Here is a 16,259-nt window from a genome sequence, read left to right as displayed (position 1 = left end):
ACCTGTGCAAAATAATGGAAAGCCTGAAAACATGACCTGTTGGTGTGCCTTGAGGACTGGAGTTGGGAAACACTGCCATAGAGAGCCGGTCAAAATCTCCTGCTATGCGAATTGGATGTGAGGAACCCCACTGGCTCCCGCTGCCGTCAATCGAATCCAATGACTCGGCTGCCGGGGGGGGCGGGGCCAAGTCATACACGCGGCGGCCATGTACGCCACGTGTATGACACGGGAGTGCGCCCGCAAGGTAACTGATGTTTGTGATAGATCACTGTAACCCTTGCCCTTTTTCTCCTGATGCATTATGGGGGGGAGAGGAGCTGTACCAGGAAGTCGGGACGGTGTGTGTGTGCTGGCAGACTGGAAGCTGACACACACACACCGTCCCGACTTCCTGGTACAGCTCCTCTCCCCCCCCATAATGCATCAGGAGAAAAAGGGCAAGGGTTAGGCTCCATTCACATCTAGGCGTTTTCACGCCAGACGCTCGACGCTCGTGCCGCTGGAGGGGAGATTTCAGATTGGTGTCTATGGAGATGGGTCACATCTCACGCCGAACGCCGAAACGCCTGAAAAAAAGTCCCGGACCCTTTTTTTCAGGCGGCATTGGCGTTCGGCCATAGACAACAATGTGTTGTCAAAAAAAAAAAAAAGACCCGTTTTGTCGCGGGAAATCGCGGGTTAAATACGTCGCAATTTGTCGCGGCAAAATACGCCGCGTTACAGTGTGAATGCGGCCTTACAGTGATCTATCACAAACATTACAGTAACCCCCTCGGGAGAGAGCTTCCCAGGGGGGGTTATCTATTGGGGGGAGGAGCCGCCGTGGGACCCCAGAAGACAAGGATTGGCGCCACTCTGCGCAAAACAAACTGCACAGTGGAGGCAAGTATGACATGTTTGTTTTGTTTTTTAAACGTGAACCTTTAGTATCATTTTAATGTTGTCCAATAGGAGAAAAAGTCTAGAATGGGGAATAGAGTTCATAATCCGATATATAGTCCTGGCAGTTTAAGGAGGTCCTGGCACTTGACTTCAATACAGGCGAGTCCTTGCAGACATAGGCGGCTACACATTGCGTTTTGTAGTCCTTGCAGACATAGGAGGCTACACATTGCGTTTTGTAGTCCTTGCAGACATAGGAGGCTACACATTGCGTTTTGTAGTCCTTGCAGACATAGGAGGCTACACATTGCGTTTTGTAGTCCTTGCAGACATAGGAGGCTACACATTGCGTTTTGTAGTCCTTGCAGACATAGGAGGCTACACATTGCGTTTTGTAGTCCTTGCAGACATAGGAGGCTACACATTGCGTTTTGTAGTCCTCGCGTCTCCGAATTGTGGAGATTTGTGGATTTCAAATGCTAAAACCAAAATCACGGAGTCCGCTGTGTGGTTCATTCTCTTTCCAATCATGATCAGAAGCAAGTAGCTAAAAATACAATTTTCGAAAACATTTACAGCAATAAATAAAACCTGGCATTCGGCCTCTGGAAGACAGAGTATGAACATGCTTGGTGGGTAAAAATACTGCTTTCAATTCGCTTGGGGGGGGGGGGGGGGGGAGCTCAGTCTTTGAAGGCTCCAGATGGATCCGAGGACCTCAGTTCCGGCATTCGGAAGACGTAGGGCTGCGGACGCTGGACATCAGGTGCGATTTGTAGGTCTTGCTGAGTCCCGTCATCCAAAACTTTAGCAGCTTGATGTTGTCCTCCTCTGAAGCCCCCAAAATGCCAAGCAGTTTCTGGGTGTCTTCTTTAGGGCGGCTGTCCACTTTGGTGAACTTAAACAGGACCTTCACCTTACTGAGGAGAGAAAGAGACCCCGTTACCAGACATACACACACAGGGGCGGACTGACAACTCATGGGGCCCTCGGGCAATAGGAGATTATGGGGCCACACAGTACTGTATACACACAAACAGTATACATACACTGTATACACACACAGACAACCACTATACACACATACACACACACACACACACACACACAGTATACACAATATATACACACACACACACACACACACACACACACACACACACACACACTGGAGAGGCGGGGCAGCTATAATTTTGGAATTTTTAGACCAAAAGGATGTCGGTAAGGGACATTTCAGGGACAGATGTAAAAAAAAAAAAAGATTTCTACATACTGTCCCTGGTTTTACTGAGGCTGGCAACCCTGATGGGGCCCCCTAGTGGCATGGGGCCGTCGGGCAGTGCCCGAGTGGTCAGTCTTCCCCTGTACACACATCAACTTCAAAAGCCAAGAGATAGGAAGGCCTCCGATATTAACCACTTGAGACCCGCGCTATTGACAAAAAAGACGTCAACAGCGCGGCTCTCAAGTGCCAACTGGACGTCTTTGGACGTCTTTTAAAGTGCATTGCACGCAGCGGGTAAACACTGTCCCGGCGCATCGCTGGGAAGCCGATGCGTGTACCTGGCGGCCGCGATGTCTGCCGGGTACACGCGATCGTCGGGAACACAGCAGGGACGTGTGTTTTGCAGTCCCAATAAAAATCGCAAATCGCTGCCATTACTAGTAAAAAAAAAAATAATAAAAAAAAAATCAGAATTCTGTTCCCCATTTTGTAGGCGCTATAACTTTTGCGCAAACCAGTCGCTTATTGCGATTTTTTTATTTTTTTTTTACAAAAATACGTCGAAAAATACGTATCGGCCTTAACTGAGAAAAAAAAATCGTTTTTTTTTAAAAAAAAAATTGGGATATTTATTATAGCAACAAGTAAAACATATATATTTTTTTTAAATTGTCTCTCTTTTTTTGTTTATAGCAAAAAATAAAAACCACAGAGGTGATCAAATACCACCAAAATAAAGCTCTATTTGTGGGAAAAAAAGGACGTCAATTTTGTTTGGGAGCCACGTCGCACGACAGCGCAAATGTCAGTTAAAGCGACGCAGTGCCAAAAGCTGAAATTTCGCCTGGGCACGAAGGGGGTTTATGTGCCCAGTAAGCAAGTGGTTAAAGACCTCCGAAATATCGAAAAAATAGCTGCAGTGGCAGAAGAGTGGAGCTCGTCGTTTTTTTTTACACAGAGAGATCGATGTCCTATAATAATGGCGGTCACACACCCTTTAATAAATAATTGATTTATTTTCCGATTGATCTCTTCCAATAGGAATAATCAATCTATAGTCAACAACCATTTCGATTATTATGCCACACACAGGGATTCATGGTTAATCTACAGTCATGGCTTACAATCATAAATGATCAATCACATCTCTGTTTCCACAAGGTAATCTCATTCATGATCGGATTCAGCAAATAGGATTGTTTTCATAAACAAAAGTATCTTAGTGCTGCCAATCGATGTCAAATGATCGATAATACTCAGTCATGGCTTACCAAGTCAGTAATGGAATCTGAATCGATCAAAAGAGAAGTTAAAGCTATTCTATTGTGGATTTGATTGTTTTGAATAAATTGTACAACAATCAAATAAAAAATAAATTGAAGTGCGTATGGCCACCTTAAATCGCACAATGTGTGAACCCTTCCTGTAACCCTAGAACGATTTCTCAGGATAACCAGCATGCTAATACTTTCCTACCTTGTACTCTTAACCCTAATCCTTAGGCCCCTTTCACACTGGAGCGGGAGGTGCGGTGGTGCTAAAGCGCCGCTATTTGTAGGAATTTTTAGGAATTGCAGCGGTATTCGGCCGCTAGCGGTGCAGTTTTACCCCCCCCCCGCTAGCGGACGAAAAAAAGTTAATACCGCCTGCAATGGGCCTCTGTAGAGGCGCATTGCCTGCGGTATAGCCGCGGTTTCCCATTGCTGTCAATGGGAAGAAGCGGTAAACACACCGCTCCTTCACCGCTCCAAAGATGCTGCTAGCAGGACTTTTTTTATCGTCCTGCTAGCGCACCGCTCCAGTGAGAAAGGGGCCTTTTAACTCTTCTGCTAACATCCTCTCTGTAACCCAAACACTAATCCTCCCTCTAAGATCCTCCTTGTAACCCTAACCCTTCTGCTAACATCCTGTCTGTAACCCCAACACTAACCCTTCCTCTAACATCCTCCCTGAAACACTAACATCCTCCCTATAACCCTTACACTCCCACTAACCTCCTCCCTAGAACACTAACATCCTCCCTGTAAACCTAACACTAACCCTCCCGCTAACATCCTCCCTGTAATCCTAACACTAACCCTCCCGCTAACATCCTCCCTGTAACCCTAACACTAATTATCCCACTAACACTCCCTGTAACACTAATGCCCCTTACACACGATCGGAAATTCCGACAGCAAAAGTCTGATGTGAGCTTTTGGTCGGAAATTCCGACCGTGTGTAGGCTCCATCGGACTTTGCTGTCGGAATTTCCGCCAACAAAAGATTGAGAGCTGGTTCGCAAATTTTCCGACGGAAAAAAATCCTATCGGAAAATCCGATCGTCTGTAGCAATTCAGATGCGTAAAATTCCGATGCATGCTCGAAAAAGAATTTGACGCATGCTCGGAAGCATTGAACTTAATTTCCTCGGCTCGTCGTAGTGTTGTACGTCACCGCGTTCTTGACGAACGAAAGTTCAGAGAACTTTTGTGTGACCGTGTGTATGCAAGCCAAGCTTGAGCGGAATCCCAAGGTTTTTCCGACGGAAAATCCGATCGTGTGTACACGGCATAATCCTCTCACTAACATCCTCCCTGTAACCCTAACACTCCCACCAACATCCTCCCTGTAACCCCAACACTAGCCCTTCCTCTAACACTCCCTGTAACACTAACCCTCCCACTAACATCCTCCCTGTAACCCTAACACTAATCCTCCCTCTAACACTCCCTGTAACACTAACCCTCTTCTGCTATTATACTTCCTGTAACCCTTACACTAACCTTCCCCTTAACATCCTCCTTGTAACCCTAACCTTTCTGCTAACATCCTCTCTGTAACCCTAACACTCCCACTAACATCCCCCCTGTAACCCTAACACTAACCCTTCCACTAACATCCTCCCTGTAACCCTAACACTAATTGTCCTGCCAACATCCTCCCTGTAACCCTAACACAAATTCTCCCGCTAACACTCACTGTAACACTAACCCTCCCGCTAACATCCTCCCTGTAACATTACCACTAACCCTTCCACCAACATTCTCCCTATAACACTAACCCTCTTCTGCTATTATCCTTAGTGTAACCCTAACACCAACCTTCCCGATAACATCCTCCCTGTAACCCTAACACTAATTCTCGCGCTAACACTCACTGTAACACTTACCTTCCCGATAACATCCTCCCTGTAACCCTAACCCTTCTGCTAACATCCTCTCTGTAACCCTAACACTAATCCTCCCTCTAATATCTTTCCTGTAATGTAATACCTTCCCGCTAACATCCTCCCTGTAACCCTAACACTAATTGTAAGGAAATTAATTTCTTGAATGAAAACCACATTCACAGTGGAATTTTGTTTGATAAAAATAAAAATCCATCCTGCTGTTTCCGATTTTGTTTGTTTTTATCTCTATGGTTGAAAACAATTGTTGATTTGACCCCGTTAACTATGATGCTGCGTACACACGGTCGAAATTTCCAAAAACAAAATGTTCGATGGGAGCTTGTTGTCGGAAATTACGACCGCATGTAGGCTCCACCGGACATTTGCCGTCGCAATTTCCGACAACAAAAATTTGAGAGCTGGTTCTCAAATTTTCCCGACAACAAAAGTTGTTGTCGGAAATTCCAATCGCGTGTAGCCAATTCCGACGCACAAAAATTCCACGCATGCTCTGAATTAAGTACGAGACGGGAGCACTCGGTCTGGTAAAACTAGCGTTCGTAATGGAGATAGCACATTCGTCACGCTGCAACGGACTGAAAAGCACGAAGGCTGAAAAGCACGAATCGTCTACTAATGCGACCCGTATTGAACTTCCCTTTTCTATAGTGCCGTCGTACATTTTGTACGTCACGGCGTTATTGGCGATCGGAATTTCCGACAACATTTGTGCGACCGTGTGTATGCAAGACAAGTTTGAGGCAACGTCCATTGAAAAAAAAAAAAAAAATAATAAATCCACAGTTTTGTTGTCGGAATATCCAATTGTCTGTATGCGGCATTAGACGATCAAAAGCTCCAAAAATGGTTTTTTTTTTTAAATAAAATTATTCCTATATTTTGCCATCTTACCCTCTCTCCCCCTACACCCACACTTCCCCGTTATCAACGCCCTGTGCTGAGGATATGTTTATAAAGGTCCCCTAGAAGAATGAGAACCTGAAAGCCAAGCTATCAGATAGAACCATTAGAGAACATTCATCATCATGGCTGTATGAGGGCAGAGTGACCACATGACATTGTTTAGAAACAAAACAAGGCGGCACTGGCCGTCTCTCATAGATGGAAGCGCTCGGACAAAAGCAGTCAGCAGACTCTGGCTATTAACCACTTAACCCCCGGACCATATTGCTGGTCAAAGACCAGAGCACTTTTTGCGATTCGGCACTGCGTCGCTTTAACTGACAATTGCGCGGTCTTGCGACGTGGCTCCCAAACAAAATTGGCGTCCTTTTTTCCCCACAAATAGAGCTTTCTTTTGGTGGTATTTGATCACCTCTGCGGTTTTTCGTTTTTGCGCTATAAACAAAAATAGAGCGACAATTTTGAAAAAAAATTATATTTTTTACCATAATAAATATCTCCCAAAAATATATAAAAAAAACTATTTTTTTCCTCGGTTTAGGCCGATACGTATTCTTCTACATTCTTCTCTCTATTTTTCGTAAAAAAAAAAAAAAAATCGCAATAAACATTTATTGATTGGTTTGCGCAAAAGTTATAGCGTTTACAAAATAGGGGGTAGTTTTATGGCATTTTTATTAATATTTTTTTTTTTTACTAGTAATGGCGGCGATCAGCGATTTTTTTTTCGGTACTGCGACATTATGGCGGACACTTCGGACACTTTTGACACATTTTTGGGACCATTGGCATTTTTATAGCGATCAGTGCTATACAAATGTACCGATTACTATAAAAATGCCACTGGCAGGGAAGGGGTTAACTAGGGGGCGGGGGGGGGCGGGGAAGGGGTTAAGTATGTTCCCTGGGTGTGTTCTAACTGTAGGGGGGGGGGGGTGTGGCCTCACTAGGGGAAATGACTGATCGCTGTTCATACATTGTATGAACAGACGGTCAGGCATTTCTCTCAATGACAGGACCGGGAGCTGTGTGTTTACACACACAGCTCCCGGTCCTCCGTCTGTAACTAGCAATCGCGGGTGCCCGGTGGCGATCGCGCCCGCCAGGCACCCGGACGGGAGTCAGGGACGAGCGAGGGGCGCGCGCCCCTTGTGGCCGCTAAGAGAGCCGACGTTATTGTACAGGCTCTCGCGCAGGGGAGCCGACCTGCCGCCGTAGAACTGCGGCGGCAGGTCGGGAGGTAGTTAAAGTATAAAGGTATCAACAAAAAATATAATTTTTTATTTTTTAACAAGCTTGTTGTGCATGCACGGGCCGCTTGTTTATGCGGCTGGTAGACACCTGGAGCTGTGTGCAGGCGGACTATGTTATCCTATGAGGAAACAGCAGCTGTCCCTATGTATTAGCCAAGTATTAGGTCTTACTTCATCCACTCCTCCTTCAGGCAAACCAGACACTGGTCCACTACATCCATAGACAGGTTCTCATTGCTCAGGGCAGCTTCAATCTTGTTCAGGATGGTCAGTCCCACTGCCGAAAGTAAAAATACATCTTAGATACTTCATCCGGGTAAAGATCTAAACTAATCAGAGTGTTACTTATTATACAGAATAAAAATCAAATTTCTTCATCAATTTAGGCCAATATGTATTCTGCTACATATTTTTTGGTAAAAAAAAAAAATCCCAATAAGCGTCAAGTGATTGGTTTGTGCAAAAGTTATAGGCCCGGATTCAGAAAGGACTTACGACGACGTATCTCCAGATACGCCGTCGTAAGTCCAAATGAGCGCCGTCGTATCTAAGCGCCGATTCATAAAGGCAGTTACACCTGAATTTGGCCAAGATACGACCGACGTAAGTCTCCTACGCCGTCGTATCTTGGGTGCATATTTACGCTGGCCGCTAGGGGCGCTTCGTAGATTTACGCATCGAATATGCAAATAACCTAGATACGCCGATTCAGAAACGTACTTGCGCCCGTCGCAGTAAGCTACGCCGTTTACGTAAGGCGTCGGTCCGGCGTAAGTTTACCCCTCAAAGCAGGGTTAAGTCATGTTAAGGTATGGACGTCGGAAACGTCGGAACAGCGTCGTATTTTATGTCGTTCGCGTAAGTCGTACGTGAATGGGGCCGGGCGTAGATTCTGTTCACGTCGACAAAGCATTGAGCCGACGTATCTTAGGGAATATTTGCGACGTGACTCTAAGCATGCGCGCGAATGTGCCGTTCGATCGGCCATGCATTTACATGGGGTCACGCTTCATTACAATACAACACGCCCACTGCCTTGCTACTTTGAATTACGCAGGCTTACGCCGGCCCATTTACGATACGCCGACGTAACTTTGGGAGCAAGTGCTTTCTGAATACAGTACTTGACTCTCAATGTTACGTCGGCGTAGCGCATAGGAGATGCGTTACGCCCGCTCAAAGATACGACAATGTATCTGAATTAGTGTCTATAAAACTATGGCATTTATACAGAATATTTTTTTTTTTAAATACTATTAATGGCAGCGATCAGCAACTTATAACGGGACTGTAATATTTCGGCTGACAATCTGACACTGAAACTTTGTGGGAACTAGTGACACCAATACAGTGATTAGTGCTACAAATTGCAGCTCTTTGCTTTTGTTTATTTGGCCCTTGGGGCACTATTCCATTTACTGAACCCAACAAAATGGCACAATTAGTCGCAATTCCTCCCAATGACATCAACGAAGGGGGAACAATTCAATTCCACTGATACCAATGATGAAGCACTATTCCATCCACTGACACCAATGATGGGACACTATTCCTCCCACTGACACCAATGATGAAGCACTATTCCACCCACTGACACCAATGATGAAGCACTATTCCATCCACTGACACCAATGATGGGGCACTATGCTGCCCACTGACCCCAAAAGTGGGGCATGGTTTTCTCCCACTTATGTCAAGAATTTTTTCTACTCCCACTGGCCACAGTCCCCCCCCCCCCCCCCCCCTAAAGTCTGAAGGACAGTAAACTGGCTCTTTGTTTAGAAAGTTTGGAGACCCCTGACTTACCCAGCCTGTGTACTTACCACGGTCTATAGCTACTGGGCTCCCGCTGGCCACTGAAAACTCATATTTGCTGAGAGGCTCGTCATCAAACAAAACAGGATAGAGATTGCTGCGTGGGGCAGTACGGACATCGATCATGACTGCAAATTCTGTTATCACAAAGAAACCGCAAGAGATCCGCGGAGAGAGTTCTGATTAGTTTGCTGACAATGATTCATATAGAAAGGACCAATAACATGCTCACTATTTGTATAATGCCGACAATAAAGACGCATCATTTTTTTTTACATTATTCAGTTCCCAATGGGACAAAATACACGTACCATCTTCAGCCCTCAAAAAATCCACTCGCCTGCTCGTGTTTTGCGAGTGGATTTTAAAGGCTGGCGAGTGTGGGCTGCCTGGGAGCAGGGGGGCGAGCACCGCTGCAGCCTGGGTTGTATGGGAGCCTTTGTCCCAGCGATCGTAGGGGGAAGGGAGAGGAGAGCCGTCATTGCCTGGCTGATTAGAGCACTGGGGAACATAAGAGCATTCATTACAATAGCTGTGTGTTCCCCGCCGTGCGTCGTCATATACAGCCCCTCCTCTTTGTACGGGCACTTTGACAGACAGATCACCCATCCAATCAAAGTTCCCTGGACAAGGGGGAGGGGCTGTATATGCCGGCGCGTGGTGGGGAACACACAGCTATTGTAATGAATGCTCTTATGTTCCCCAGCGCTCTGGGGGCACAGGATAAAACTGGGAGCACAGGATAAAACTGGGGGCACAGGATGAAACTGGGGGCACAGGATGAAACTGGGGGCACAGGATGAAACTGGGGGCACAGGATGAAACTGGGGGCACAGGATGAAACTGGGGGCACAGGATGAAACTGGGGGCACAGGATGAAACTGGGGGCACAGGATGAAACTGGGGGCACAGGATGAAACTGGGGGCACAGGATGAAACTATGGGCACAGGATGAAACTATGGGCACAGGATGAAACTATGGGCACAGGATGAAACTATGGGCACAGGATGAAACTATGGGCACAGGATGAAACTGGGGGCACAGGATGAAACTGGGGGCACAGGATGAAACTGGGGGCACAGGATGAAACTATGGGCACAGGATGAAACTATGGGCACAGGATGAAACTATGGGCACAGGATGAAACTATGGGCACAGGATGAAACTATGGGCACAGGATGAAACTGGGGGCACAGGATGAAACTGGGGGCACAGGATGAAACTAGGGGGGGCACAGGCTGCACTAGGGGCATGGATAAAGTTGTTGTTAATATTTATTTTTATAATTTAACTCTACATAAAGCACAATAGTGTAATATCATGAGATCATTTATGAGAGCGTGTTTAGGAGCGTAATTAGGGGCGGGGCAACTGGTGGCGAGTAACCCTTGAGGCCTGGCTAGTAGCTCAGGACTTGAAATTTAGAGCCCTGCCATGTTCCTTGGTGCCCTGTAATGCCAGCTGCAATGTCAGCAAGGGCACGTCACCTCAGTGCACAGCCACCAGACACCACAGCTATCAAGAATACAGCTGGTTTGCTAGCGAGTACCTGTCTCTGTCTCCCAGCACTTGCCTGAGGAATGCATAGGAAGGTGGGGCCGACACATCTCTTGGCATTCCTATGGCGGGTTCTGGGAGCCAAAGACAGTTGTTCACTTACAAAGCGGATGTCTTCTCTTCATGCCAGCTACAGCTTGTGAAAAAAAAAAAAAATACATGTATATTGATTGTTTTTTTACAAAAGTTATAGCGTCTACAAAATAGGGGATAGATTTATGACATTTATATTATTGTTGTTTTTTTTTACTAGTAATGGAGACGAACAGTGATTTTTTTTGCGGGACTGCGACATTGAAGCGGACAGATCAGACACCCAACTGACATTTTTGACACTTTTTTGGGAACCAGTGACATTAATACAGTGATCAGTGCTGAAATTATGCACTATCTCTGTACTAATGACACTGGCAGGGAAGGGGTTAACATCAGGGGCAATCAAGGAGTTAAATGTGTTCCCTGTTTGTGAATACTAACTGTATGGGGGGGACTGTGTCACTGGGGAAACACACAGATCCATCTTCCTGCTTAGCAGGAAGACAGATCTGTGTGTCATACCCTGACAGAACGGGGATCTGCCTTGTTTACTGAGGCAGATCCCCGTTCTGTCTCTGCGGGGAACGATCATGGGCGGCAGACATCAATCCTGCCGGACCCGCTGATTGGCTCCCCTGCTGGCCAATCGAGGTACGTGCGCGGCCCCAGTTTTACTAAATCAACCCCACCTGGCCACAGTACATCTGCGACGGGTGGTCGGCAAGTGGTTAAAGGATAAGTTCACCTTTTTAACAAATAATAATAAATGCACATGTTTTTGCACCATAGGATGTGTCGTCTTCGATAAGATGGTTCTGTAGGACAAACTTACCAGAGCTTTGTACATGTGGGGGGATCTCGGCTTTTGGGCTTAATCCCAGAAAGTTACACCGATAGGCGTCCTCGTACTTCTCGCTGTACGGGATTATACGAACACAGCCTACGGGAAGCATGGCCTGGCACCAATAAGAGAAGAGGTTATAGCTACTGTGTTCATAAACTAGAAAAACATGTATAGAAACTGTTCTTTTTTTTCTGCAGCCCCCTTCAGCCTGTCCTTGGGCATTCACCTTCCCTTCTGATCACCAAGGCCCGGATTCACGTAGAAGCGCGCATCTTTGTGCGGGCGTAACGTATCCTATTTACGTTACGTCTCCGCAACTTTGACAGGCAAGTGCAGTATTCTCAAACCAAAGTTGCGCGGGCGTAGTGTAAATAGGCCGGCGTAAGCCTGCCTAATTCAAATGTGGAAGATGTGGGCGTGTGTTATGTAAATTTAATGTGACCCCACGTAAATGACGCTTTTTACGAACGGCGCATGCGCCGTCCGTGAAAGTATCCGAGTGCGCATGCTCCAAATTAACCCGCAAGAAGCCAATGCTTGCGACGTGAACGTAATTGACGCACAGCCCTATTCGCGAACGACTTACGCAAACGACGTAAAACGTGAAAAATTCGACGCTGTTCCGACGCCCATATTTAAAATTGGTACGCCTTATCTACGCCTCATATAGCATGGGTAACTTTACACCGTGAAAAGCCTAACGTAAACGGCGTATCTGTAATGCGACGGCCGGGCGTACGTTCGTGAATTGGCGTATCTAGCCGATTTACATATTTCTAGGCGTAAATCAGCGTACACGCCCCTAGCGGCCAGCGTAAATATGCAGTTTAGATACGACGGCGTAGGAGACTTACGCTGGTCGTATCTTATACAAATTCTGGCGTATCCGATTCTTTGAATCAGGCGCCAAGATACGACGGCTCAGACTCAGAGATACGACGGCGTATCTGGAGATACGCCGTCGTATCTCCTACGAGAATCTGGGCCTAAATCTTATATTACATTGTTGGGTTTAAATATTGCAGCTTACCAGCCCTTACATGTGCTGGCTGTATTAGATTATTTTCACCCGGTAACATTCTTCCTGTCCTAGGGTGACAACACTCACTCACTGTATTGTATCTACAGAGGAGCAGTGTTGTCACCGGAGAGCAATAAAGAATGGCTTCCCCTCTCCTCTTCTAAATAAAATGAGGAGGGGGGGATCTGTAGTCTGTAGTCGAGGCAGAGCGCACAGTAAGTTACCAGCTAACTATTGAACAAATACCATAATACCTTGGATTACAAGCACAATTCGTTCCAGAAGAATGCTTGTAATCCAAAGCACTCATATATCAAAGCAAGTTTCCCCATAGGAGTCAATGGAAACTCAGATAATTTGTTCCACAGTGACGACTATTGTATGCAGTACTGCATGTTGCCAGAGGTGGGGGGCACCAGAGACACTCTGATGCACTCGGAGACACATTCGGGAACAAAGGGCCAGATTCATGTAGATTTGCGGCGGCGTATCGTATCCCGTTTACGTTACGCAGCCGCAAGTTTCCAGCGTAAGTGCTTGATTCACAAAGCACTTGCATGTAAACTTTCGGCGGCGTAGCGTAAAGCCGCCTAATTCAAATGGGGCGTATACCATTTAAATTAGGCGCGTTCCCGCGCCGAATGTTCTGCGCATGCTCCGTTTGGAAATTTCCCGCCGTGCTTTGTGCGAAATTACGGCGCCCCGCCGTGTTTTTTGAACGGCGACGTGCGTAACGTACTTTCGTATTGCCGGACGTCTTACGCAAAAAAAAAAAAAATTTGACGCGGGAACGACGGCCATACTTTAACATGGATGATGTAATTTTTACACCATCTAAATAGCACACTTAACTTTACAACGGGAAAAACCGACGTAAGAGAATGCGACGAACGCGCGTACCTTCGTGGATCGCCGTAAACAGCTAATTTGCATACCCGACGCTGGAAAACGACGCGAACTCCACCCAGCGGCCGCCGGAGAATTACACCTACGATCCGAAGGCGTACGAAGCCGTACGCCTGTCGGATCTATGCCAAAAGACGTCGTATCTTGGTTTGAGGATTCAAAATCAAGATACGACGCGGCAAATTTGAAAATACGCCGGCGTATTTCTGCTGTGAATCTAGAAGCTAGAACTGAGCTTTTTAGAATGACACACAATAGCCCTCCTCCTATCAACTTATGGCTTCCCTCTACTACAACATAGGCACAGACATCGATTTATTAAAACTGAAGAGTGCAAAAACTGGTGCAGCCCTGCAGAGAAACCAATCAGCTTCCAGGTTTTATTGCCAAAGCTTAATTGAACAAGCTGAAGTTAGAAGCTGATTGGCTGCCATGCACAGCTGCAATAGATTCTGAGTGCTCCAGTTTTAGTAAATCAACCCCACTATATAAATCAGTAATAACAATAATAGTCATAGCAAATCTCCTACACTCAGATATCGGTAACGGAACAATAGACAGACCTGGAGAACATCGAAGGCAGACTGGATGAGCTCTTGGTTCTGTCCCTTCCATATCACTTGATTTCCCATCAGAACATGCCAGGCCAGCATACGGAAAGCAGACGGGCCAAGCACCTAAATCAAAGACATCAGAGCGATCAAAATCTCTCTCTGAATAAAGCTACTATAATTATATATATATATATATATATATATACATACATATATACACACACACACACACACACACACATACACATACACACACATACACATACACACACACACACACATTTCCGGGTGTAGCAAGATGACTGTGGCTCCAAACAGCATCTCTCTCTGCTGGGTGATGGCGACAGGAAGTAAAGGGGCGTGGCTTCACGTTTTAAGACAACAGGACCGCCCCTTTATCAAGCCATAGATCATTTTTATTGTCTTTTATTCTTTTTAATAATTTCCTACACCTTTTCTTGTAAAACTTTCAAACAAAATAAAAAGTCTCCCTCTACTGTTACCATTCATGACATAGCACCTGTCTCATGTGACGGAGAGATCTGAACTCGGCCGTCCTGTGACTCCAGCTACAATCTGAGAGCACAGAGGATTCTGTGGGGCACTTTAACAGTTCTCTGCCCTCCAAGACATCAGGTATGGGACATGGCCTTCCCGCCTCTTCTTCTTCACGGCTTTCCCAGGCTGCACATTCTTCCTCCAAGTCTGCAAGAAAAAAGAGTAAGGTTGAAATGAAAAAAAATATAGGCATAATAAAAAGCAACATACATGGCATAGGCCTGGCTAGCCAGTAAAGATTTCAGGGTTTGGGACAAACCAAATAACACTGCTGGGGAAGACTTACAACAGTCTGCTTTATTCATATGGTTTAAAGCTTAAAGTGCATGTGATCAGCACAGGGCCAATCAGCACTGTCCAGACAGAGGGTTGGGGGTCCTGCATTTTCATAGGACAATCGTGGGAGAATGAAAACTCCTCTTACACTAAGGTGACCAGATTTTTTTAATGATATCCAGGAACATATTTTTTCTTCACTAGTAATGGCAACAATCAGCGACTCTCTGCCCGTCGCCACCCGCCTCACAGCCTCTCAAGTCTTACTCTTCGGGCCCGGCTACTACTGGATGGGGAGCGGAGGAAGATCACTCCGCCAGGGAAGGCAAGGAGATAGGCAGGTGGCTGGCCAGGATTTAAGCCAAGGCAGAAGAACATGCGAGCGAAGTTGAAGAAATATTCCTTCTGCTCCGTCCACCACATGATCATCAGAAAGGGGCAAAGATAATGGGAAAAATACAACCCCCCTATGCTAGTAGGCATGGCGGAGCGGGGGGGGTGTAATTCTAATTTTTTTTTATTTTAATTCTGCACTGATTGTCTTTGAAATTGCCCCTGCCCCCTATTAAATCCAATCTGGGGACAAAACCGGGGGCAGACTTGGTCCGGGGACAGTGTCCTCATTTAGGGGACTGTCCCCTGAAACTGGGGATGTCTGGTCACCCTATCTTACAAGCTTTAACCAGACACTGATGGAAGTCACAAGACTGCTATATACTGCTGATGAGAAAGGGTATTTAGCAGTTTATATTTACTAAAATAATTGCATTTCCATGTTCTGTATACTGTGGGAGACCAGATATAGTGACTGCAGAGTCCTGGGGAGACCAGATATAGTGACTGCAGGCTCCTGGGGAGACCAGATATAGTGACTGCAGGCTCCTGGGGAGACCAGATATAGTGACTGCAGGCTCCTGGGGAGACCAGATATAGTGACTGCAGGCTCCTGGGGAGACCAGATATAGTGAGTGCAGGCTCCTGGGGAGACCAGATATAGTGAGTGCAGGCTCCTGGGGAGACCAGATATAGTGAGTGCAGGCTCCTGGGGAGACCAGATATAGTGAGTGCAGGCTCCTGGGGAGACCAGATAAAGTGAGTGCAGGCTCCTGGGGAGACCAGATAAAGTGAGTGCAGGCTCCTGGGGAGACCAGATATAGTGAGTGCAGGCTCCTGGCGAGACCAGATATAGTGAGTGCAGGCTCCTGGCGAGACCAGATATAGTGAGTGCAGGCTCCTAGTGAGACCAGATATAG

General features: G+C 46.3%; 1 protein-coding gene across 2 annotated transcripts in view; it reads right to left on the bottom strand.

The window, feature by feature from the left end:
* Positions 1-1,554: 1,554 nt before the first annotated feature.
* FLCN (folliculin) overlaps positions 1,555-16,259 on the bottom strand; it is a 28,141-nt gene continuing 13,436 nt past the window's right edge. For both annotated transcript variants that reach the window (XM_040356351.1, XM_040356352.1), the window contains exons 7-12: positions 14,693-14,877; positions 14,182-14,295; positions 11,680-11,803; positions 9,262-9,390; positions 7,610-7,715; positions 1,555-1,805 (exon numbers count right to left, since the gene is read on the bottom strand). In XM_040356351.1, the coding sequence (XP_040212285.1) occupies positions 1,604-1,805; positions 7,610-7,715; positions 9,262-9,390; positions 11,680-11,803; positions 14,182-14,295; positions 14,693-14,877 (860 nt within the window). In that variant the 3' untranslated portion in view covers positions 1,555-1,603. The remainder of the gene's footprint in view (positions 1,806-7,609; positions 7,716-9,261; positions 9,391-11,679; positions 11,804-14,181; positions 14,296-14,692; positions 14,878-16,259) is intronic.

Source organism: Rana temporaria, chromosome 6 (genome assembly GCF_905171775.1).
Source record: "Rana temporaria chromosome 6, aRanTem1.1, whole genome shotgun sequence".
NCBI lineage: Eukaryota > Metazoa > Chordata > Amphibia > Anura > Ranidae > Rana > Rana temporaria.
Note: the sequence above shows the minus strand (reverse complement) of the source record. Positions and strands in the feature narration are given on the sequence as shown.